Source organism: Diabrotica virgifera, chromosome 3, assembly GCF_917563875.1.
Source record: "Diabrotica virgifera virgifera chromosome 3, PGI_DIABVI_V3a".
Classification (NCBI taxonomy): Eukaryota; Metazoa; Arthropoda; class Insecta; order Coleoptera; family Chrysomelidae; genus Diabrotica; species Diabrotica virgifera.
In genome coordinates, this window is record NC_065445.1 from 261,452,329 (window position 1) to 261,480,261 (window position 27,933).

The following is a 27,933-nucleotide window of genomic DNA, read 5'->3' on the forward strand; positions in this document are numbered from 1 at the left end:
TAAACCTTTACAATTAAGTTTATTTTACAAATTAATAAGCTACATTATTATAACACCAAAAGTAACATTAATTATAAAAAAATATCTACATAAACTTTAGGAGGACTCTTCAACAATTTCCTTTTTCTCTTCTTCTACGACTAAATTACTTTCATCATCTTCCTTAATTTTAACTTCAGCTTGAGCATCAGAGGGTTGTTCATAATTTACTTCAATTTCCAGCTCTCTTGGCACTCTTCCTTCATCCATTAGATTTTCATTTACTTGTATTGGTATCGTACCATTGACTTCAGTAGATACTGGGAAATAGGGTGGAGCTACATATCCGCCATAAGGAAGAGGGTAGCCACCATACGGCTGCTGGTAACCACTAAAAGGAGCTTGTTGATATTCACCCAAATAAGGTTGGGAGCCACCATAAGGAACAGGATATCCGCTATATTCGTTCGGATTTGGGTATCCCAAGCATTGGTAACAAGGTGCATGAGAATACCCAGGTCTATATACAGGTCCCTGGCGATACATTGGGCCCACTGCACCAAACCCATCATCGTAACATTGAGGCGGACAGGTCAGATAATTTGGAGTACCTCCATTGACGTAGTGGGAATAGCAGCCTTGACAGGTTTCTTTTTTCTGTATTCCACATGATACATAAGGCCAAACTGATTGGTAGGTACATTTCGGTTGTGGTTGGGGTATATAATAGATTTGTTTGGAGCAAGATGGTGCCGCCCCTGGGTAATTAACTGAACACAACTTTTGTTCCTCTTTATGGACTATAGATGCTGTGCAAAAACTTCCGCATTCTTTTGTTCTATAATGAAAACAACGAGGTTGAGGACTAGAGACGCATTCCCTTGGGCTAATTACAGTACAACATTGTAATGTTGTAGAGAGACCAGTTTCTTCATTAAATAATGTTATATTCTGCGTATTTGTATTGTTAAGAATAATGGGAATATCTACAAGATTTGTGGTGTTAATAATATTATTCAAGTGAATTATTGTAGTTATATTAGGTTTGTTCACGTTGTTTATATTGGCGTTAGTTTTACTTATAGTTTCTTCACCTGGCTCTACAACAACAGTTTGAGATCTTTCTTTTACAATGTCGAAACAGTTCTTTCTGCAGTTACTTCGGCACGAAGATGTTGAACACTGAGCGTGGCAGGTTTTGTGGCAGCAGTGGTTAGTGTGGCAAGGGACATAATTACTGCAACAAGAACTGCAACAACTTCCGCAAGATGACGTGCAGCTATTGTAGCTACAAGAGCTACAATCACATTCTTGACAAGTGTCGATACAATTACCAGAGTCACATCTTGACTCACAATCTGTAGATCTTTTCTGACGTCGTCTGACACATTCGACGTATGTTTCATAGTTGGTCGAATGACATTCTTCCTTGCTATCATAGCAAGCTCCTGCTACCAAGTGGAGGAAGGCGACGCATAGGATTAGAACAAGCACCCTCATCTGAAAAGAAAAGAAATATGTATTCCAATCAATTTCATTAATTAATTAGTCCAGAAAGCCACTGCGCATCCGCTAGGAAAAATATTCTAATTCGGATTTTTTGCACAATCTTATTCAAAAAGGACCCCTTTTAACAAATTTGCATGTTGCCAGGACCAAAAGTTGGTCAAAAATTATTTAAACGTTTTTTTTTGTTTTTTTCCTAAAATTATTTTTTTTGCATGGAACAAATTTTTTTTAGGTTTTTTGGATCATTCCAAACAGAAAAGGTCTTTAGTGACTTCAATCAATACCATTTGTGATTTAATGTTTAAGTTTAATTTTAATGTAAATCCATAAACTTGAATGTTTAAATGTAAAACCGTCTGAAAACCTGCATTTTTTGTCGAAAAATAAACATTTTCAATCGCAAATAACTTGAAAAGTGTTGACTTACTCAAAAATATCTATAAAACGAAAGTTGCTTAAAATTAGTCAGTTTATCCATTTCCGGACTAATTTATTTTAAACGTGCGTTTTTTCACCCCCGAGAAGAGGTGACTGTCACCCCCAAGCAAAAGCAACCAACTGCACAATTTCAACTTTGAAGTGGAGGGTAAGTAGAGCCTAAATCCAAATTTTCATGCAATTCGGAGTTGACCCCGAAAATTACACGGTATCGCCGTATTTCCCGTTCATTTATTGGGCTATTTGTACTACCTTGATACTCCAATAAATTTTTAATAGTATGATAAAATTGATCCAAATAATGGCATAACCCAGACATCCAAAGTGAAAGTTATCCTCCAACACCAAATTATTCTATATGGTCTACATAATGTTCAGAAAAAAGTCACACCATTTTTTTGAGCGTCGGGTTTGGGGGGAGATGGGGGGGGGGGGAGAAATCGGTAAATTCGTCGTTTTTTACATTTTTCGTCAATATTTCTAAAACTACGCAGTTTAGCACGAACAACCTTCTGAACAAAAATATTCTACATAAAATTTTAAATAAAAAGGGTTCTATGCATAATCCTTCTAAAATGAACGGTTCCAAAGTTACGGAGGTAGTATAGTGTAATTGGTCCAAAAAAACGACTAACCCAGACATACAAAGTAAAAGTTTTCCTCCAACACCAAATTGTTCTATATGGTCCACATATTGTTAAGTAAAAAGTTATATCATTTTGAGCGTCCCGTTTGGGGGGGAGATGGGAGAGAAGTCGGTAAATTAGTAGTTTTTTTACGTTTTTCGTCAATAGTTCTAAAACTATGCTTTAGCGTAAACAATGTTCTATAAAAAAATGTTCTACATAAAATTTAAAACCAAAAAGGTCCTGTACATAATTGTTATAAAATCAACGGTTCCAGAGTTACGGAGGGTGAAAGTGGAGGTTTCCGATACTTTTTATATTATTTGGACAATTGATGATGATTTTGGGTGGTGAGGTTGACGTTTCTTCAAGGGCTTATCACTAAAATACCATCGGCCACTGAAATAGCAAATTTTATTTACAAAAAAATTCTTTCGTCAGCAATAACATTATAAATTACCCAAAAAATATAAAAAGTATCGAAAACCTCCACTTTTCACCCTCCGTAACTCTGGAACCGTTGATTTTATGACAATTATGTATTGGACCTTTTTTGTTTTAAATTTTATGTAGAAAATTTGTGTATAGAACATAATTTACGCTAAAGCATAGTTTTAGAAATATTAACGAAAAACGTAAAACAACTACTAATTAACCGACTTCTCCCCCATCTCCCCCCCAAACCGGACGCTCAAATTGGTGTAACTTTTTACTGAACAATATGTGGACCATATAGAATAATTTTGTGTTGGAGGAAATCTTTTACTTTGAATGTCTGGGTTAGGCCTTTTTTTGGACCAATTATAATATACTATCTCCGTAACTTTGGAACCGTTCATTTTAGAAGGATTATGCATGAGCCTTTTTTATTTCAAATTTTATGTAGAATATTTTTGTTCAGAAGGTTGTTCATGCTAAACTGCATAGTTTTAGAAATATTGACGAAAAACGTAAAAAACTAAGAATTTACCGATTTCTCTCCCCTCTCCCCCCCAAACCCGACGCTCAAAATGGTGTGACTTTTTTCTGAACATTATGTAGACCATATAGAACAATTTGGTGTTGGAGGATAACTTTCACTTTGAATGTCTGGGTTTGGGTCTAGTTATACCATACCATAAATAGTGTGCGTAATTTTTCAACTGCTTCTACAGAACAATCTACTCGTGAAAAAAATTAAGAAAAATCATGGTGATTGGTTTTTGGTTTGAATTTTGGTGTTAGAAAAGAATCCTATGAATATCATGGATTCAAAGAATGTCGAACGTGGAAGTAACTAGAAGGACAGGAAATAAAGCGGAAATAATATTGACTTTCAAAAGACGAAAACTTGAGTACTTGAGGACATGTGATAAGACGGCACAAATATTCATTATTACAACTTATTATGCAAGGCAAAATCCGAGGAAAGCAAAATGTGGGAAGACGAAGAACATCCTGGCTTAAGAACTTAAAGAAAAACAGCCAAACACAAGCCATAATAAAGAAAAGAATAACACCAGCTTTCAGAACAAACTATAACTTAAGCAAATATAATTAAGAACAAAAAGAACCATGAGAATAAGCACTTACACAGTGGTGTATACAAACTTGTATTCGCTCTGAGCGTTAACAAAGTGTCAAAGCAAAATCGACCGACCTGCTCATGGTGGCGGTTTTTTGAAATTTTATCAGGACGCTTTGTGTATGTTTAAATGAGACATTTAAAAAAAATGCCGTGTCACGCTAGTGATATTATGTATTAATATAAACAGAAAATAAAAACGCACTTAGTCTGATATAAATTCTTCTATTTCCAATCTTGATTATCAGTTTGATTTTGTATACATAACCTCACTATCGCAGTTTATGTCAATAAATCTTTATTAACGAAAAAGAAAATATTTTTGTTGCACTATAAATTACAGTATAAATTAATAACTAATGAATTCTAACAATTGTATTCGGTTATTATCACTACAAAATAAAATATTCAAGTTTAACAAAATAATCCCATAAGACTCAATGTTAAAACGTCCTGACAAAATCTGACAGCGTGTCACGTGACTGTAAGTAGAGGAGAGACGCACGGAGCCATGGTGACTGTATATGGTGACTGTATGTGGTGACTGCCCACAAACTTATATCGGTCAAAATGGTAGAACTTTTAACAAACGTAACGCAGAACACAAAGGGGCTTTCAATAATAGAAAGACATATTCTACGTACGCACTTCATCTTCTATCAGGGGTCACCAATTAATTTCCCTGAGGATCCGTTTCGAAAACCTATGACACTTCCGGGGTCCGGATTTATGCTGCCTGCGTCTGACTGTACTGATTCGGTTTCTTTGTGGATTCTTGTTAAAAAATATCCCCTATAAACAAATCAGAAGGGTGCTGGGCGAAATTTTTGGGCAGAAATTGTTTAATATTTTTTTTAACAAATTCAAAACATCACCTTTTTTGCCCGCGAAAATATGTTTTTAGCATGAGTTTTCAAGCATCGCAAATGCATATTTTCGCATTTTTCAGATTTTAAATCGCTTATAACTCGAAAATTATCAACTTTTCAGAAGTATGAAATGAGAACTTTATTGTTTATAATTACCCAAGAAACCTAAAAATACATTTTTCGAGGCAAAAAAGTAATTTTGAATTTGCTTTAAAAAATGTTTCACCCTTCTGATTTGTTTAAAGGGGACATTTTTGAACAGGAATCCGCAAAGAAATCGAGTCAGAAACATTTTTTATACGAAAGTGGCCTCACACATGGACTAATATGGAAAGGAAAACTAATATCTGATTGTTTTTTGGTTACTGTATACTTTTCTGTAAGTTTTCCTGGTACAATAAATAAAATATAAGTAAATTCATTGTGTATTGTTTTGATGTTATTATCAGTATATTTTGAAAACAGCAGTATTGAAATTTTTTTTATTTACATAAAGTACCTTGACAACTATGGCCATTGGTACAAGAACACCAACATTAGATACATAATTAAATAACAAAAACATATAATAATTATATAACTTTAACTAATGTCTATGATATTAAATCTTCATATTAAATATTCTTGTAGAGCTGAGTGGTTTTTAAAAACGATATAGTTTTCATGATTTCTGTAGGGTTGTTGAGCATTTATTTAACAGTAGGTTTCATATCAAGTGATGTATACAGAATACATGTTGGTGAATGAGTTAAATTCGGTGAAGATGTGTTTCACAGTCAGGAAAACATTGCAATGAAGGCAAGTTGGACGAGTTTCAGTGGACATCAAGAAACCATGAGTAAGTTTGGTGTGGCTAATTCATAGTCTGCTAATAATTGATGCTTCTCTTCTAGTTAGAAAGTCTAAGGAGGAATGACCAATATATGGTTGGAGTTCATGTAGAGTTGTTCTACTCTGTTGCCATAAGTTTTGCCAGGCATCATTTACTGACTTTTTGAAAACGAGTTTATGATCGCTAGCTAGTTGAATTGTGGTTACTCCGGTATTGAGGTTGGTAGCTTCTTTGGCAAAATGATCTGCTGTTTCATTACCAGGAATTCCAGCATGAGAAGGTATCCATATGAGAGAGACTGTTACATCTTGAACAGAGAGATTTTGGAAGAAGTCATGAATGTTTTGAACTAGGGATGGCGGTTTTTGACAAAACACCGGTTTTCGGTTATACCGGTTTGTTTTGCTTACGGTTTAACCGGGCGGTTATGACCGGCCAAAAAAACCGGTTTTTCCAAAAACCGGTTTTCGGTTTTTTTAATCCAATAGGTTCTCGACTCGATACTCGATATCAATACGATCAAAATTAGTACTATCGAAAGAACATTAAATATCAATATAAATAAAACACAAATTTTAATAAAACCATTTTATTCTATTAATTTTTACATTTATTTATTATTTTATTATTATTATATATTTATTGATTATTATTAAATAATATAGCGTAAGATTAATATATACATAATATACAATTTAACCCAACCATTTCAACTTATAAAAAATTTCCCAGACTCTTTCAAATGGGATTAAAAAAAAATAATATCAACATAAATATTTTACTTAAAAATAAATTGGATAATGCAATTTACCTTTTATTTTTACTACCATCAAAAAAAAATGTATCATGTATTTCTTTTAACACGTTTGTATATTTTTATAATAGGTATATTTTAACTCATTTAATACTTCCTGTATGGGTGTATCGTTTTGAAAACGTAGGGAAATCCTTGGAGATTCGTATTTATAATCAGTAATTCGATATTCATAGTCAGAACATTATTTTTGGTAATCAGAAAAAGTGATTCACCCACTTTCAATGTTACCATGTTTTATTATAATAAAACTTTATTGTTTCTGGCTGATGTGAGTTTGCTCATTCAGTTTACTTCTGTAGGTATTTATAAAATAAAATTTTAATTATGATTTTGTTTGGAATAATTACTTGAGAATAATAATTATGACTGGGATCCAAAATAATACCTAACCTAATCCAAAACACCGTAAAAGCCTAATAACCGGTTTTTACTTTAAAAAGAAAAAACCGGCTATAAACCGGTACAAAAAAACAACCGGTGAAACCGGTTATTGCGAAGTAAAAAAACCGGTTTCAGGTTAAAACCGGTAGGTTTTTCCCATCCCTATTTTGAACCAATGGATGGTCAGTAAAAATTGTATTGATTGAATGGATAGATGAAAGGGAATCCGTACAAATGGCAACACATCTGTTTTGATGGGAGATGCATTGAAATGCCAACAGAATACTATATAGTTCACCTGTGTAAACGCTACATGTTGAGGGTAGCCGAGAAGATCTTACAAGTTAATGTTTAGTGGTGACAGCACAGCCAACACCAGTGGTAGTTTTAGAAGCATCGGTAAATAGAATTAAATCATATGATTTTTTTTGTATTGTAAATTGGTACTGAGCATATTTTAAAAATTAGGAATTTATATTTTGAATGCTAATGAAGTTTTTAGACATCTTCAATTTTGTAGAACGGAAACAAAGGAGGAATTTAAAACAAATACATAATCATAGTACAAAATGCTAATTAACATGTTATCTTTTCTACATTAGTTTCAATGCAAGGTGTTTGTTGCAAACTTATTAAATCTGAAAATTATTTTAATTAAATGCACATTTGAAAAGTACTCCTACTTAACATAGGTATAGGTAGTAGAGAGGAAATAATTATAAAAAAATGCACATTACAATGTTATATTACAGCTTACTTAATTTCAAAATTAATGATTAGTAAGTATAACAATAAGAGGGAAAACTCTTTACAAAATTAAATTATCAGAGAGAAAAATGACATTTTTTTATGTACAGCCTGTCTGAAGTTTGGAGTGAGTTTAGTGCAACTGAGTCTCATTAGGGAGTTGAGATATTCATCTGTTAAGTGATCTCTCTCCCGATTTTTAATAAAGTTCATTCTTGATAAAGCGGCTTCACATACATAAGTTGAGCCAAACATAATACACAATTTCATCCATCCATCCATCCAATGGCACTACAGCCCAAATCGAGCCTTGGCCTCCTTCAATAAGCTTCTCCAATCATTTCGATTTGCCGCTGTTCTTTTCCATGAACGCGTTCCCAGAAAGTTCCTGGCATCCTCATCGACTTCGTCTTCCCATCTCTTTTTAGGTCTTCCAACAGGTTTTCTTCCCTGCATTCTTGCATTCAGCAATTTTCTGGGGATTCTATTCTCATGCATGCGGACCACGTACCCTGCCCACCGTAATCTCTGCAGTTTAGTGTGTTGTGCTAGAGTTGGTTCGCTATATTGCTCGTATATTTCTCTATTATACCTAATTCGCCAGTTGTTATTTTCACTTATTGGGCCCAGTATCCTACGTAATACTTTTCTTTCAAACACATCTAATGCATTGGCAGATTTCTGTGTCACCACCCATGTTTCGCAGCCATAACTTACTATGGGCCTGATTATTGTTTTATATACCCGAAGTTTTGTTTTCCGGTGTACGTCTCGCGATTTGAATATGTGGCCCATCGCGAAATAGGCTTTATTTGCCAGCACAAGCCTTCTATTTATTTCCGGTTCTTCTTCATTGCTTGCAACCAGATCCATTCCTAGGTACGTGAATCTATTAAAGTGTTGTTGCGCCGGTCTATTTGATCTGGTTTGTATGAGTAGTTTTGTTTTATTTGTGTTTATTGCTAGCCCTACTGCTTCTGCACTCTGTTTCAACTCAACGTAGGTTTCTTCCGCTGCATTCATTGTTCTGCTCATTATGTTTATATCATCCGCGTATGCTGCTAATTGGGTAGATTTGTTTGTAAGTATGTTATTTCCGCTTACCGTCAACCGTCTAATTACATATTCAAGAACAAGATTAAAAAGCGTTGGAGCCAGTCCGTCGCCTTGTTTCAGTCCTTGCGTTATCGTAAACGCATCAGTGATCTGTCCTTGAATACATACTTGTGCTTCTGTTTCTGTCATTGTCATTTGCACTAGTCGTATTAATTTTGATGGTATGCCAAATTCTTCCAATATATTAGGTAGAATTGTTCTATCTATTGAATCATAGGCTTGTTTAAAATCTACATGTTTGTAGATTGTAAGAGATTGTAAACGTCCATGTCATATTCCCATGCTTTGGCTAGTATTTGTTTAACTGTAAATAGTTGGTCAATGGTAGATCTATTTTGCCTACACAAAACATACACAATTTCATGGCCAAACATTTTCAGAATTGCCAAACACTAGGTATATTTTGAATTTATTGACGGTCCGCACAAAACTAGCTCACGGTCCGGTGACCCTTGTTCTAGATCATACTGATTCTTTTAATAGCCAATTTCAAATCCCCCATATTAAAAATTAAGGCCTTAATTTATCTTTATTAGAATTTATGGAAATTAATAAATTAAAAAATGGTTTTTCTTGTGAACTAGGTATTTAGTTCGAATCGATCTGGTATTTACTCACAACATATTATATGAATCCAGAAAGACATTAAATGTTGTGTGAAATACCACTCGATATTCGACGCCGTACTTGAGATAACAATGGCAAGATAAATGCTGACATCATCCTGTATGCCGTGTATGCCATCGAAAATTTTGTAGCTGTAGCTGTAATGAATCATAGACAAAAGAAATGTAAACTCAAGTGCTCAAACCTAACCTATTTGTTTTTAACTTATTTGGGCAACCATTCATTTGAGAGATTTTTATGTAGGTACATTTTCATAATCCGTTATTTATTGTAATCTGTTAAAATTAAAACAATACCCAATTTATTTGATAAGGATTAACAAATTCTATATAGGAGCTGCATAAGTGATTGGTAGCTCTTAATATTGAGTTACATTACACAAATAATAACATACTACAAGGCCGTAAGTACGATGTTGGGGGCCCCGGGGCAAACGTGATCGGGGGCCCCGGGGCAAACGTGATCTGGGGCCCCCTACCGGGAAGTCTGGGGAATGTAACCCCAGCGGAAGGGGGGGGGGGGGTCAGGAAAAATGTTTGATATTTAACCCCTTGAAAACGCATTTTCCAATTTGACTTGAACTTTCAAATGCAGTAAGCAGAATTGCTATTTTATTTTTTTAATCAAAAGTTATTCGGGTTCAGAAATTGCACTTTTTCGATTTTTTGAAAGTTCAACCGCGTTTATCTCTAAAACTATGCATCCTACTAAAAAACTTGTAAGACCATTTTTTGCTGATAATCACCCAAAAAAATACAAAACAATGTTCTGTTTTGCGAAAAATCGCTGTTATGTAATTCCTCAAGTTCTTTGTTTAGTTTATAACAATCTTATCGACATCCGGATCGACTGTTACCCAAAAAATTCGTGTTCTACGGGTCAAAATACATAAAAAAAAAATTGGGTAAGTCCATCTGAATTAAGGAGGCCGTTGTACCCCCACTGGCGAGAGGACTATTGGGATCGACTTTTAAAATACATATTTTTATTTTCCTCGTTCTATGGAAGGTCTATGCACGGTCAACCAAACGGGGCCCCCATGGCCTGGGGCCCCGGGGCACTGCCCCGGTTGTCCCAATGGTAGTTACGGCCCTGACATACTATTGACAAATGCATTTAACAAGAATTAGTTTAGAGAAAGAGAGAGATAGAGAGAGATTTCTTCGGTGTACCTCTTTATAGGCATAGGTATAGCTCTATTTCATCTATTGGTCATGAATCCTTGTTGTTCTTCTGATATGCCTACTTCTTCTTCTTTAAGTGCCATCTTCGTCACGAATGTTGGCAATCATCATAGCTATTTTGACCTTCGAGGCAGCTGCTCTGAGCAGTTGGCAGGAAACGCGCCTCCTTCCTACGGTTATGCCTACGGTGTTAATGAATATATGTGACAAGATTTTTCTTAGCTATTTGTATGTAGACTGGGGAAGCGTTATGAGTTTGTAATTATGTAAGTAAATTTTTATTCCTTTTTTAAATATTGGCATTATTATGCTTGCTCTCCATCCCTCAAATACTAGAATCAAAGAGCCAATTTACTCAACAAAGGGAGTCCGTTTTACAAATGTAATCATTTCTTTTAATTATAGAATAAAACTAAATATCTCTACTAACCTTTTATTTATATCATATTTGTGCGAAATATTTCATAATTTTTATTAGAATACTGGATTATAATAAAATAGTGGTTGATATTCGCTAAAATAATAAATTTTGCTAATTAATATTTTGCTGTATTTTTTATGACATTTTCAAAGAATTATGACAGCTTAAGTGCGAGGCTGCTAATTTAGTCATTGTCGTTGTTTTGTTTTTGTTTCAAATATTTTAAATGATATACAACTTTTTTTTATTTAGCCAAAGCCTCGACAACTAATGGCCATTGGCATGGTAGGTACGGTGAATTTTTGCAGTTAGGTACCTAGTGTCATGTGTAGTTTGTGTGTTGAGTAAGTGTCTTGTTACTTTGCAAAGTCGACGTCATTGTCTTTGCAAAGAGACGCTAATTGTATCCGAACGTCTGCGGTCCCTCCGGTGAGTACCGATCCCACAAGGACAGAAACTATTTTCATTTATTAACTTATAATAAACGAAAAATTTCTGACCCTGAACCCAGAGCACGCAAAATGGAATTTTATTTTACTGACGTCACAAAATAGAATTTTATAATGCGAAAATCAACAGTTGCTAGGCAACGTGACGTCACTAAAATAGAATTCTATTTTGAGTGATCCCACTGCTGGTGAGATTCGAACTTACGACCAATCGGACCATTCGATCCAAAGGTAGGCGCTCTTACCACTGAGCCACAGAGGGGGTGATGTACAACTTTTGTAATATTGCTCAATGCGAAAAGAAATTTAATTCATTAGCTAAACAATTTTAGCTAATGTTTTGCTTTTATTGTGACAGAATGACAGTGTTGTTAAATACTGATTACATAAACCAGTGTGGTCCAACGTTTTAGACGTTGCGGGCCGTATTAAATTTGAAATTATTATCAAGGGCCAGAGAACTCGACTCGTTCAAAAAAAGTTTATTTTAAAAAATAATATACAAACGAAATATTATTTACAATTATTTTATTATGGTTTACAATTTACATGTTATGTTTAAAATTTAACACAAAATTATAAATCAATGGCATATTTGAGGCAAGGGTTTATCCTCTACTAACTTTTGCACATCTATATCTATGCTAGTCGTAGTGAGTCTAATATACGCTTCCAGAGAATCGTTTTCCATGCGATTACGTGTTTTAGATTTAATATGATTCAAAGCAGAAAATGTACTTTCACATATATACGTACTACCAAACATTGAATATATTTAGTTTCAACGCAAAATTACGAAGTTTAGGAAAACGATCCTTGGAGACTAACTTCCAAAAGGTACTAATGTCTTCATTTTTCTGTGCTTGAAAAAACGAATCGGACTGTAGTTCGTACAGCTCTAATTGGTATTCTGCTGATTGGTTCTGGATGTTGACTCCCATTGGATTGTTAAAAAGCTCAAGATCGGGTTTTAGTGCATCAAGTTCCGAAAACCTTTCATCGAATTCTCTTTTTATTTCTGTAAAAACTTTTGCAAACCTCGAGAAGTCGACCATGTTTCTTCTTGATTTATTTCGAAACACGCAGGAAAATGTGTGAGGTCGTTTATTTTCATGCAGTTCTCGAAAAGATCAAGTTTTTTGCGAAATGTCTCAATTTGACCAACCAACTGTGATACTGTCTTATTTTTCGCCTGGAGTTGTAGGTTTAATGTGTTTAAGTGAGAGGTAATGTGTGTTAGAAATGCCAGTTCATGAAGAAATGTTTTGTTCTTAAGCTTTGTTATAAATACGTCCGTGTTAATAAAAATTTCCGTTTCAAAAAAGAGTAAGATCTCTTTTCTTAAAAAAAAAAGTTCTAAGGCATTTACCTGCACTCAACCAGCGTATCTCTGAATGTAGCGGAACGTCCTTATATTCCGTATTTAATTCCTCCAAGAAAGAGATGAATTTTCGGTGTCGATGAGCTCTGTTTCCTCCTCTGAAGCTGTTTACTATCTGCACTACAGTTTTCATAGTATCGTTGATTTTAATTATCTTTCCGCAGAGAGCCTCTTGATGGATAATGCAATGAAACATAACACAGTTAACACCATTTTCCCACAAAAGTCCAGCCAATCCCGTAATGCGTCCCGTCATTGCTTTTGCTCCGTCACGCGTCGGTGCAAACGCAAGAGCGCTTTTGAAAACCGCCTATATTTTTCACAGCGTCACTAACTGCTTCAAATAATTTATACCTTTGGTCCCGTCTTCCATGTGGCGCAGTTTTAGAAGTTTCTTAGTTACACAAAAATCTTCACTGATGCATCTAACAAAAATTATTAGCTGATTTTTGTCAGTAATATCAACAAATTCATCCAGGGGTAAGGAGTAGTACAAACAATCACGAACTGTGTCGACCATTTTTTTTAAATAGATGAGTATTCAGCTCATTAACTCTTCTGGATACAGTTTGATGGGAAACTTACACATTCAAAATTTTTGGCCATCTTTTCATCTCCAAAGGATCGCGCCATTTTAACGGCACACCGCTTGATCATTTCTCCATCTCTAAATGCTTTTTTACTTTTGACAAGCTCTAAATATACTTCATATGATGCTGCTAAGCTTGATGATTGAACAGCTGTCAGTTTTGTAAATAGAGATTTTTGTTTATTCAATTTAGCTTTAAGTTCTTTTACAAGAGTATTGCGAGCTTCACCTTAATATTTGTCGTATTTTGTGCTGGGTTTCATAATGCCTACTAATATTGTATTATTTTGATACCGCGAGTACTTAACAACAAATAATGCACTGAGGTTTGCCTTTTAATTCGATGAAGAAATACTGATTTTCCTTGGAACGTACGATTCTCTTCAAAAATTTTGCGTTTTTTTGGCACTACTCATTCTGAATTTAACATTCAATTTATTCGCCACTGTTAATTCAACACGACACGTGCAGCTGACTGATGCTAACTGCCCGCTCATCGGGAGTGGATGTTCCAGGTTAACTACTTTCTTAAGATCACGGAAAGTTAGACAGGGTTGGAATAGGTAAAAGTTATCAATGGCAATATTTTTGAAATATGTTTGCGGGGGCCGCAGTTTAACGAGCCTCAGGCCGCATGCGGCCCGCGTGCCTGAGGTTGGACCACACTGACATAAACGATGCAGAATTAACTTAAAATTTGCAAAATGTTGGATTGATTGATAAAACAATTTAAATATAAAATTCGAAATTGTTGACATTTATGTACAGTTTGACAAAAGAAACGGGTACGAATTCAACCATGGTTTTTGGTGCAGTAAATGTAAGAAGTAAGAAGATGTATCCCATATGCATCGGTAGGCACATTTTTTGAGGGATTGTGAATAACCATCAGAACTGTATTTTATATAATGTGGTTTTGGGCAGATCAAACGTCAGTTAAAATTTCCGCAGAATGAATTAAAAATAATACTTAATATAAATAATAATAAAACTTCTTGATTCAATTTTAAAAATGTGATTTTAATTTTAAACAAAAATTTTTTATATGGGTAGATTTGATCATTATTTTTCCTTCATTTTATTAATAATACACGGATTTAATCTACTTTGTAATATGTTAAAAATTTAGTTTATTAAGTGGTAAATATTTATTTAATTGTTAGGTACTTTAAATGCAACGTTGAAACTATTGTCCAAGGTTATCAAGTTAAATAAATATTTGATCCGTATTTAATTCTACCTGCATACATTTTAGTGACATTTGCAAGACTGGGATCTTTAAATATATTGTGCATTTTTTATAGTAAAAAGATAACAATAGAGGCCAAGTATAAAATATTCTTTGATTTTTTTGCACGAGGATCCTCATATCTAAGTGAATTCATACTATAGTAAGTACATGTGTACAGCTTTTACATTTTTAATTTCATTTTCATTATCTTTTAATTTCAAGTATTATCTTAAAGCTTTCGTCATTTTTATTTGGGTGAAAACGTTTTGTCTGTGCTGGTGGTGGGGATGGGGAGGGGGAAGTGGCTGACGAAGTACCAATGAAACACTAACCAAAAAAACATGACATAAAACATATAAAAGAGACATAAAACATACGACATAAAAGATAAACCGAAACTACATAAAAGACTACATAATATAATATGTACCTATAATATCTTATATGCATTAAGCTCTCTTAATTTTTCTAACTAGCGGGTTAATTGGGTTTAATTTGTCTGTCTATGGTTTAAGTGTCATACCAGCTAATATATTTTTATAATTGAACAATTTTTCTCTTAAATTTTGGACCTTGTTGAGGGGGATTTCCCCATACCCCCCGTAGATAAGCCACTGGCTATGAGGGAGATCCTTAAGGCCATGGGTACATAATTCGCAAATATTTTACGGCTATCCCTACTTTTTTTGTCTTTACACGGCAAATTATGTGTAGTAAAATTCACACTGGTATGGATATGTAAACATTACTAGAATGTCATTCTACTTGAAAATGTCATCATTAACTTAAAGAGATGGCTTTTGAATGTTCTTGGAGAACTGCTATTTGTATAATTGCAAATTATTAATTCAGTTAATAAATGTGATTATTTCATTCATAGGAGATTCTGACCAATAGAAAGCTACAGACATGCAAATTAAGGTGATAATTTTTGATAATCTCCCGTCGTTAAGCATATTACGTCAGATGCCCTTCGTTGCTACGAAAAAATACATTCAGTGACATTAATGACAAATGTTTTAAAAATTATAAAAGTGATGACTTTCAACCGTCAAATACATATTTATAACAACTGTGTGTTTAATTTCACTAATTGGTACTTACATATATAAATTACAATAAAATTTTGGTTTTGAACAGTTTTATTCATGAAATAATCGCAACAAATTGCACTCGAACTCTAAAATTAATATAGAATTTTTGCCCTCGTGACACTTTGACATAATTTCACTCGCCTTCGGCTCGTGAAATTAAAACTGCCAAAGTGACACTCGGGAAAAATTCAATAATTTTAGAGCTCTTGTGCAAGTACTACTGATAATTTTTTCAATAACTATGTATTCAGTGATTATAATAATTTATATGTACAACACAAACTAATACTCAATCGAGAAAAGAGGAAAAGTGTTAAAGTGATTTTTTAATAATATATTGTTACTATGGAACTCTTACAATTTTGACCATCTTTAACAACAAAATACTTGGATCACAGAATATATTATCCTGATGTATTCTTTGCTTGGATCTTCCACAAATAATACACAATAATTAATTTTTTATTAAGTTCACGTCTTAAATCAATTATTTATCAAATATGTACACTATATATCAATATTATTTAATCAACAACTCAAAATATTCCCGATGCCATGTCAAATTTTTAAAATTGTCACTGGTTGTCAGTGTCTAACTGACAATATGCTGACTATAGCCTATTCGACTGAGTGCGTTGTAAGACAAAGATAGATTTGGAAAATATTACCATGTACATGGTGTCCATTTTTTTCGAATCCTGAAAAACTAATAAATACTTTAAAAAAACTGAAATGCAGAATGAAAGACTAAATTATTACCGAGGGCCGAAAGTCCCTTAGAATAAATAAAAAGTTTATTTTGAATGAGATATTTGAAATTAAAAATCACACTAAATTTTCTCTTAGTTTTTCACTTCTGTAACTTATTAAAATAAACATTATAGAAGTTCTCAGAGACTTTTGGCCCTCACTAATAACGTAATCTTTCATTCTGCGTTTAAATTTTTCAAAAATACTTTTGAAATACGTTTTCTCAAGATTCGAAAAAAATGAATCCCCATTTGAATAGCATTGCAGCCGAAAATACGTACTCATCCTCTTATATAAAAGTATTGCTAAAAGCGAAATTATGAATATTTTATGTCCACTGTTCTGAATTATTGATATTGAATTAACAAGAAATTCACATTCAGACTGTTGACCAGACAGGTTGTGTTGAGACTTGAGACGCACTCCGCAAGGTCATCGGGGTTCATAGTTTAATTTGATATTATCAGTGAAACTTATTTAATTTAATATTTAGTTATAAGAAAAATACTACGTAAGTACTCTTTGCTTTTTTGAGTTTATTTGCACCGGGCCAATGTTCCGGAAACAAAAAATCATTCCAAATCATCAAATATAGCAGTATTAAAGTATAGAAAAGAGGGGGGGGTCGAATGGCTAAATTTCTATGAAAAATAAATGAATAAATGTATGTTATTATAATCTTTATATACAGTATGTCCCTGTAAGTTGTATCCATACGGAAAACTTTTTTATTATTAATTTTACGAAAAAAAGTTATTCTTTATAAAAAGCTCTGCATGCTCCAAAACCTAAGATTTAAACATCAATTATCAAATTTTTTGAATATTATACGGTATGTCAAAAAGTTTGATTTTCACTAAAGAGTAAAGTAGCTTTATTTTTCACAATATTGAAAATTACTATTATGAAAAGTTGTTTGGAATTAAAAACTATATTCTAATATGCAATTACATCCTTCTAATTTAATTTTTTTTTTGTTTGAAAATTATGGATAACTATCATTATTTTCAATTATTTCAATTCAGATAACTCTTTTTTTTATTAATTTTACGAAAAAAAGTGATTCTTAATAAAAAGTTCTGCATGGTCTAAAACCTAAAATACAACCATCTTATGTCAAATTTTATCAATTTTATACGAGGTATGTCAAAAAATATGAATTTTGCTCAAGAGTGAAATACGTTTATTTTATTGCTGTTATGAAAATTTATTTAGAATTAAAAACTATGTTTCAGTATGTAATTACATCCTTATAATTTAAATATTCTGAACTATAAAGGTACTTTACTTTTGATCTAAATTTATCTTGTTTGACATACCTCGTATAAAATTGATAGGATTTGATATAAGATGGTTGTATTTGAGGTTTTAGACCATCCAGAACTTATTATTAAGAATCAATTTTTCTCGTAACATTAATAAAAAAAGAGTTATCAGAATTGAAATAACTGAAAATAATGTTAGTTATCCATAATTTTTCAATTTTTTTTTTAATTAGAAGGATGTAATTGCATAGTAGAATATAGTTTTTAATTCCAAACAACTTTTCATAATAGCAATTTTCAATATTGTGAAAAATAAAGCTACTTTACTCTTGAGTGAAATTCAAACTTTTTGACATACCTCGTATACGATTCATAAACTTTGATATCTGACAGTTGAATCTTGAGTTTTGGACAATGCAGAACCATTTATAAAGAATAAATTTTTTCGTAAAATTAATAATAAAAAAGTTTTCCATATGGATACAACTTACAGGGACATACTGTATAACTTGGTTTGAGAGGGGGGCCGATCGTCCCCATCGCCCTCCCCTGGATCCGCCACTGAAATATAGGGTAGCTTGTTGTGTTTATCTTTTATATCTGTTATCCAAAAGTTGTTTAAACAATTTACAACGTTTAATTTAACATTAAAATTATTAGCAAACTGTATATTAGCAATGTACGCAAATAGGACACGCAAAAAAATGTCAAAATCCATCAACAAGAATCGGAAACATATACCGGACATATAGTTTGAAATACAGAACTAAAACCAGTGTTAACATACGGGGAAGAAGTATGATGAAGATCTCAGCGAGAACACATAAGGAATGACGATATTAGGAGACAAATGGAAGTACAAAGGAATATAATCGGAGATATAGAAAAACAGCAGCTTGTTTGGTACAGATACATCAGGCAAATGGAAGAAATCAAAATCCTCAAAAAATATTAGACTTGACCACAACAAAGAAACGGAAACCAGTAATACCGGTAACAGCATTTATTCACCAGGCAATGTCTGAAACAAATCTTAGGGAAGAAGATTGAAAAAAGAGAAAGAAGTAGCGATTTGGAAGGGAAAGCATTTTATGCTCTAAAAACCCTTTTATTATACATTTTTTAATCATAATAATAAACTTATTTTCAACGAAAACTTTTCGTTTATAAATTTGCAAAAGTCTGTGTGTTATTGCGTTGCCGCTCCTGCAACACTTAGAGCAGGTGTATCGATGGATTCTTATGTAGTTTTGCCTTCTGAATCCAAATCTGAAAACTGTATTTCGATATCTCTAACCGTCTTCGAGATAATCGACCTCAAAGTCTAAAATGTGACGTCACAATCCGGTTATTTCCTACCGACGCACTAAACGTCATCTCAAATGGTTGATTAGGAAGTAGGCTACTTTTCAAAAAGCTAAACATCAAACTCAATAAGTTACGAGTAGACTAGTAATAATTATCTAGTAGTTTTACAAATGTTTGACATTTCTCTTCCAGAATTGAACAAACGGTGTCGTATTTTTGTGTGACGATAAAAAAATCAATTTATTTAATCTCAATTTGTTCAGCAAAGCATAGTTTATTTACATTTGAGTTTGACGCTTCGTGAATGTCAAACTAAATTTTAAATTAAGTATTAATAAAACATCAATGACATTTGATAGTGAATTTAATTATTATATAAAATAAATAAGATGTTCAAAAATACAATTTGAGTATATTTTAAAAGCAATAATTTATTAAGTAGGTATATATTTACGAGTATACGGCCTACCCTTTATGATAAATGGACTGTTCCATTTGTTATGAAATTAAACTACAGGGTGTTCAGAAACTCTACCGACAAACGAAGACAGGAGGTTCCTCAGATAATTTTAAGACAATTTAACCCAATTCATCTAGTCAGAAAATGCTTCTTAAAGGAGCTAGAGCTATTTGAAGATGGCGTCTGGTAATTAGTTTATCTTAAATATCTCCAGAACGCTTCTATTTAGAAGAACGAAAATTGGTATACATTTTTATCTTCCAGGGATAAATCGATTTCATTAATTGCAAATTTCTAGTACCGCTCATAGGCGTCCGTTTGGGTAGGGCATCAGTTATATTATCGCATAACTTTTTTGTTTTCAATTTTTAAGCACTTTTGAGTCTGGATTATGTATGTATGATGAAATTGTAAGGTATTATAGTACTAAAAGGTACTCTTACTTTAAGTCGATAGGATACACCGTTTTCTAGAAAAATCGATTTGAAAATGTTTCGTTGTTTGAATATCAAAAAAAATTTCAATAAAAAAAACTATTTAGAAAAACCAAAATTGGTACATTTATTTATATTCCAGAGATGAATCGATTTTATTAATTGTGAATTTCTAGTACCGGTCATATGCGTTCGTTTTGGGTAGATTGACGGTTATTTTATCGCATACCTTTTTTGTCTGTAATTTTTAAGGATTTTTGACACTAGATTATTAAATTATGAGGTATTCTAGTATTAAAAGTTACTCTTGCTTGAATTTGGTAAAATACACCGTTTTTTTTTTAATTTTCAAAATTTTTTTCAAATTCAGGAAACGAACAATTTTCAAATCGATTTTTCTAGAAAACGGTGTGTCCTACCGACTTAAAGCAAGAGTACCTTTTAGTATTAGAATACCTCACAATTTAATAATCCAATATCAAAAGTGCTTAAAAGTTAAAGACAAAAAAGTTATGCGATAAAATAACCGTTGTCCCACCCAAAACCACCACCCAAAGTCACCATAGATGGAATCGATTTATCTCTGGAAGATAAATATGTGTACCAACTTTCGTTTTTTGTAACTAAAAGCGTTCTGGAGGTATTTAAGAAAAACTAATTACAAGACGCCATCTTCAAAGAGCTCTAGCTCCCTTAGGAAGCATTTTCGGACTAGGTGAATGTGGCTAAATTCTCTTAAAATTATCTGAGGAATCTCCTGTCTTCGTTTGTCGGTAGAGTTTCTGGACACCCTGTATAGTCGGTTCGCTAAACTCGACACAACTGGCTAGTGATTTTATTAGGTAATTTTTTGTTTTTTGCGAATTTTGCCAAGATTGGCAAAATACTAATTACTTAGTAATTATTAACTAATTAGTAATTTTTTTTGGCAAATTGACAAAATTATTGACTAAAATCACTTGCCAGTTGTGTCTGAGTTTAGCGAACCGACAGTACCTACCTATATGAAATAATATTGTTTGGTATAAAAAATTATGGTCTGATATGTGCAATTCTAATGGAAAAAAATATTTGAAGATTTTTCTCAAATTATGGATAACAACATTTTCATTTATAACTCTTTTATTTTTAATTTGACGAAGAAAAGTTATTCTTCATAAGAAGCTATTCATGTTCTAAGATTTATGATGCAACCAACATATTATATAAAGTTTTATTAATTTTATACGAGGTATATAAAAATATAAATTTAGATCAAGAGTAAACTACCTTTATAGTTCATAACATTTAAATTAGAATGATATAATTGCACATTAAAACATAATTATTAATTCTAAACTACTTTTCATAATAGCAGTTTTCCATATTACGAATTAAAATATACAAAACAAAGTTTTCGTTATGATAATGCTCGTATTTTCAGCTTGTTAAATTTAATTTACATAATCAACTATTTTAAATGGGAATAAAAAACTATAATTTACATATAAAAATATATAATTTTACCCACCAATATAACAATTTAAACACATACTGTATAATCTTATCAAAATGTAAAATTATTAGCATATTTTTGGTTACGGATTGTTAATCATATGCAAAACTGATTAAAATTTACCCAAAAATATTTAATCCATCTCTTTAAGTACTGATAAGAATTTTTCCCGCTAATTTTGTAATTATTCAATTTTTAGTCTAAAAATATCATATAATTTAATATTCAATATATAGAGTGCCCCAAAAAGTTTAAAAGATAAAAATATCAATATACAGGGCGTCCAATTAAGTCGGCACTATATAGGAAACATTTTTATTTTGTTTTATGAAAAAAATCTTTTTCTTTATAAAACGTTTTGCGTGTTCTAAAACTTAAAATACAACCATCAAATATTAAATTTTTTCAGTTATATACGAGGTATGACAAACAAATTTCAACATAAAATTTGAGGAATAATGACCAACTATTGGGAATAATGCCAGAAGACATATTAGACGAAACACAAAGTGGATTTAGAAGTGGTAGAAGTATACAGGATCATATATTTATTTTAAAACAGGTAACACAATAAGCGCTGCAAGAGAAAAAGAAAATATATACTCTATAGCATTTATTGACCCAGAAAAAGCCTACGATAAAGTACTAAGGCAGAAACTATGGAAAATACTAAGAGAAGACGGAATGGACAACAAGTTACTAAGAATGATACAAAAATATACAATGAGAACAACAATGCCGCAATTAAGAATAATTCAACATCAGATACGTTTACAATAAATGAGAGGTTTAAGATAGGGAGGATCATTTAGCCCAACACTATTTCTAATATTTATGGATGAAATTATTATAAAAACTGAAATAGAACTTTAGAATAATTTGGAAATATAGCAATAAGTACTCACTGAAAACGAAATAGAGATAAATATTAACAAATAAAAATTATGCAGATGGGAGAAACAAAAGAAGAACTTAATAGGTATATAAATTAAAGGAGTAAAAATAGAACAAGTTAAAAATTTTACATATTTATTTAGATAGATAGAATGAGCGCACCAATGCACCTGGTGACACTTATTAAAAATCTGTACCAGTCTAATATAGCGACAGTACGACTAGATCAGAAGTTCTCAAACCAATTCAAGACCGAGAGAGGTGTTAGACAAGGATGCGTGTTGTCACCTCACTTATTTAACATTTATGGTGAACATGTCATGAGGATGGTTTTAGAAGGATGGGCCGGTGGAGTAACAGTAGCCGGTAGGAAAATCTCCAATTTGAGATTTGCTGATGACACTACACTTATAGCAGCAAATGAGCAAGAAATGTTTGATCTTCTGCTAAGAGTTGAGCACGAAAGCAATAAAGTTGGTCTGAAAATCAATAAAGCTAAGACAAAAATAATGGTGGCCGACAGATTCGACACTATTCAACTGACTAACATGTTACAGGAATACCAGATAGTAAACACCTTTGTCTATCTCGGGTCTAGTATAACTAACGATGGCAATTGTGAAGCAGAAGTTTGGAGACGTATTGGTATGGCAAAAAATGCGATGAGTCGCCTAACTAAAGTTTGGAAAGACAGATCTATCTCTCAAAATATCAAGATGAGACTGGTAAATGCCCTTGTATTCTCAATATTTCTATACGGAGCAGAGACTTGGACTCTTCGCGCATGCGAGCGCCAAAAAATTGATGCCTTTGAGATGTGGTGCTGGAGAAGAATGCTGCGCATACCATGGACAGCTCACAGGACAAACGTTTCCATTCTAAACTAACTCAATATTAAAAAAAGGCTATCCACAATATGTCTGCAACGAATTCTACAATTCTTTGGTCACGTGGTTCTCAGAGGTGACGACAGTTTGGAGAGATTAATCGTTTCTGGAAACGTTCCGGGGAGAAGATCAAGAGGACGATCACCAACTAGATGGTCCGACCAAATAAAGAATTCAGCTGGAAACTCATTCTGCGAATCTCTTAGAGCAGCTGAAGATAGAGACCAGTGGAGAAACATTGTTAGGAATATTGGAAGACGATTGGGAAACGACAAGAGAGAGAGAGAGATTCAGATAGAGGAAACAGGATCTCTACAAATAGAAATCAATAGCAGGGTAGAGAAAAAGCTACAATGAACAAAAATTTATATGCAGAAAAGAAATATCTCCGAATACAAAAATTAGAGGTTTCAAAGCAGTATATATAGACCTGTTCTGACGTTTAGCAGCGAATCTTATGCATCAACGGAACGGAAAAAGAGCAAGGTGCAGGCTATAGAGATGACGTTTTTAAGAAGAGCTAAAGGTGTTAGCTCAATGGATAGAATAAGGAACACAGTTACAAGAAACGAACTGAAAATACAATCCACATTGGGGTTTTTAGAATAGAGAAAGCTGAGTTGGTGGGATCATTTACACCGGATGAAAGATACTATACACAGACGCAAAGATGCTGACACAAAACCGCAAAGAATGGCTATAGAGATTTTACCATTATATGGTAAAAGAGTTTTGATTATAATGAGCAATATTTTTTATTTTTATTTTCGAGAGTAGTCTTCTGGGGGGGGGGGGAGGAGGGGGTCTATGAAACCAAATTAAAAACTTTGCTGCTTTACTTAGGCGCTTACAATTTAGTTTTTTTCTATTTTAATAATACGTTGAATTTAACTATTGGAAAATAGGTAATCAAGAGAGAAATCATTAACAGCGCATATTGGCTTAATATGAATCAAAAAGGTCAATTTTTAGGCGGTCAAAAAAATAGTTAAAGGCTCGGACCAAGAAACCCAATAAGTAGAAATTGTTGTATACATATAGAACTGCCTTTACCTAAGGTTTTAGGCAATTTGAGATTGTCAGGCAAAAGTACTCTCAATTTACAAATGAAAAAAATGCGATTTTTAAAAGACTGGCTATTTTTAAACAGCTATATCTTCACAATATATACTAGAAGTATTTTACAATTGGATATGGTAATTGAGTCAATACTCGCAATCTATAGTTTGTATTTTTTATTAGTTGTTATGTAATCATGGGGCAACCGGTTTTGAGTCTTACAATATATGACTCATCATCAGGCCCAGTACAAAAAGTCTTCTCTATACAAACTACAAGCTAAAAAACACAAAACGAGAGACATGTACACATATATATAAAACATGAAAAACAACTTTGTCTTGGTTTCAATCACATACAATAAAGCCAAGCAACTGTTTAGTATTGAACTCAACAGTCCATATCATGTAAAATGAGACATTATATCATTGGGAGCGACCAATCTGATGAAAAGTGCTTGGTATATAATTTGATATATATGCTACCATCAATCCTTAACTAGTCAAGGGTCGATGGAGCCCTGGTAAAATAGTATGCGATCAAAAGACATAATACAAATTTTCTTTAGTAAACGGTATCTACTTACATAACAGCCATAGAAACTGTTCCACAGCTAAAGATGTACCTGGAAGTCACCAGCCCCATAAGAAAAGTTGACCAATCAAACAGCCCTTCAACAGCCCTAAGGGCTGTTTGATTGGTCAACTTTTCTTATGGGGCTGGTGACTTCCAGGTACATCTTTAGCTGTGGAACAGTTTCTATGGCTGTTATGTAAGTAGATACCGTTTACTAAAGAAAATTTGTATTATGTCTTTTGATCGCATACTATTTTACCAGGGCTCCATCGACCCTTGACTAGTTAAGGATTGATGGTAGCATATATATCAAATTATATACCAAGCACTTTTCATCAGATTGGTCGCTCCCAATGATATAATGTCTCATTTTACATGATATGGACTGTTGAGTTCAATACTAAACAGTTGCTTGGCTTTATTGTATGTGATTGAAACCAAGACAAAGTTGTTTTTCATGTTTTATATATATGTGTACATGTCTCTCGTTTTGTGTTTTTTAGCTTGTAGTTTGTATAGAGAAGACTTTTTGTACTGGGCCTGATGATGAGTCATATATTGTAAGACTCGAAACCGGTTGCCCCATGATTACATAACAACTAATAAAAAATACAAACTATAGATTGCGAGTATTGACTCAATTACCATATCCAATTGTATAATGGACTCGCATTGGCAACCCTTTCATCATTTAGAAGTATTTTAATTTGCAAATACTCATTTCAAATGTATTTAAAAGCCTTTTCAGTTGACGGTATCTACATATTTCTTCCTCGCTTAGTTAAATTTTGACAATTAGTTAAAAATCATAACATTTTGTAAGTTTGCTTTTCGTTTTTTTTAACCTATAAAATCCAACGTATCTTTTACGATTTTACAAATTATTTCATCAATAATTGACATTATAAAAAGAAAAATTGGACCTTGTGCGGGTGCGATAAAATCGGTGCGCTTGGCTTGAGATATAGCTCTTTCAATACCGTAAAAAGGGCTATTTTTGACCATTTCGAGAGGCATATGTCAGGCCCACGTTCACCTAGAGGGCTAAAAAATAGTTATAGGTTATAGGCTACTTTTTGAAGGTACAATAATATACAAATATTTGGTAAAATTTCCGCGGACCACCTCCCTTTGTAAAGGTGAGGTCGAAAAGTAAAAATATGGCTCATATAATATGTATATCTATACAAAAAATGTTTTATTTGATTTTTATAAAGAACATTTTTATAAAATTTGATTTTTAAGAAAGATTTTTTTTAATTTATAGAATTATAACAAAAAAAAAGAAGTAAAATAAAAAAAGATTTATAGAATTATAAGAAATGAACTAACTGGCCCAATTGAAGCTGGAAATGAAATAATACAGGGGGACTCTCGGTGAAATAATACAGGGGAGTCCTTTATTGTTCAACCTGATCATGGATGAAATAATAAAAAAAGTAAGACCTAAAAAAGGATACCAATTGGGAGAAAAATAAGTTAAAATAATCTGCTATGTAGACTATGCAATACTAATCTCTCAAAGAGAAGATGATTTACAACGTATGCCGCATCAATTTAATATAACCGCCAGAAAATTTAACGTTAATTTCTCCAAAAAAGACAAAATGCATGGTTATGACAGCAAATCCAGTAAGATCTAAATTAGAGCTGGAGGATCAGATAATAAAACAAGTGAATGAGTTTAAATATCAAGGTATCACAATATCTAGCTACGGAAAGCTCGAAGTGGAAGATTAAGTGATTAAAGCAAATATAAATAGAGGTTGCCTGAATGACACAATATAGAGAAATAAAAATATCGGAAAAGAAATAAAAGGCGGAATTTACAAAACAGTCATACCAATACCAATATAGTGACATACGCGGTAGAAACACTACCTAACACAGAGAGGACAACAAGATTGCTCGAAACAGCGGAGATGAAAACACTTCTAAAAATCGATGGGAAGACACTATGGGACAGAGCTAGAAGTACAAATGGATATGCAAGGTGGATAACATTAATAACTGGGTAAGAAACAGAACAGTAGAATGGAATGATAACGTACGCCGAATGAAAACAAATAGAGAAGTAAGGACGGTGAGAGACGGTTCCCCAATAGGAAGACGATCAGTGGGAAGACCACGAAAATGATGTAACGACAACGTACTGAAGGCACAAAAAACAGACCGCGTCGTGTCTACAAAAAGAAGAAGAAAAAGATAATAAAAATAATGCATGGGTGCGTGTTGAACATTTTGGATAAGAACGTGTTTTGGTATGTTAATTACACACCTCTACTCTATAAGTATTAAAAGTATATATAAATATTAATAGTATAAAATGTTTTTTATTAATTTTGACTATGCCTATAAATTTTTTTTTCAATTAATATTTTTTGTTCAAAACTTCCAAATCAAATTAATATCGGTCGAAATGATCGGCATTAAAATTACTAAATCACTTTAATCAAATTTGAATACCAGACTTTATGATAATTCATAATTTGTTGAAACTTACCGTCGAAAAGTATATCCCACTTCCGACCTGGCACTATCCTATAATAATTATTAACGAGAAACTGAAAGAATGACAGAGAGCTGGGATAATTTATTGCAGAGAAGTGGGAGATAATATATCTGTATATCTTAAAGATAAAAAACGATTGTGCGTTCGGTTATAAAATTTAGGCCTAAAAATCGACTAAGTAAACTCACCTCGACAGAGATATCGGCTTTTGCTGATAAAAAATAAGTAAATAGATGACCTATATGGTTTGACAATGTTTGGGAATTAATCGATAAATCTAAAAAATATGATAGTTGTCTATGGTTTTAAACGTTAAGTAAAATAAACATATCTTAGGTTTTTGCAATATTGTACCACGCGTGACAGAAAATAGGGGAAAGTCGCCTATGATGGCATACCTAATTTTAACTCAATTTTTAAGTGTATTTAAAATTTTCTA

The 27,933-nt window shown here is 32.8% G+C and overlaps 2 protein-coding genes across 3 annotated transcripts in view; one reads left to right on the top strand and one right to left on the bottom strand.

Annotated features, from left to right (window-relative positions):
- On the bottom strand, positions 1-27,635 carry LOC126881721 (uncharacterized). The gene is made up of 2 exons (XM_050646156.1): positions 27,486-27,635; positions 1-1,479 (listed from the first exon to the last, which is right to left on the bottom strand). Exon 2 carries the CDS (start codon positions 1,477-1,479, stop codon positions 97-99), a length of 1,383 nt encoding a protein of 460 aa, XP_050502113.1. The 5' UTR covers positions 27,486-27,635; the 3' UTR covers positions 1-96.
- Positions 14,798-27,933, top strand: part of LOC114326832 (esterase B1) — a 95,788-nt gene continuing 82,652 nt past the window's right edge. Inside the window, exon 1 of one of the 2 annotated variants that reach the window (XM_028275286.2) lies at positions 14,798-14,920. The gene's annotated coding sequence lies outside the window, so the exon portion shown is untranslated. Of the gene's footprint in view, positions 14,921-16,974; positions 17,116-27,933 lie in introns of those variants that run through there. The other variant, XM_028275287.2, reaches the window with a different exon arrangement.

Coding starts and splice junctions, on each gene's coding strand:
- LOC126881721 (XM_050646156.1), bottom strand. CDS start 1,479: ATGAGGGTGCTTGTTCTAATCCTATGCGTCGCCTTCCTCCACTTGGTA.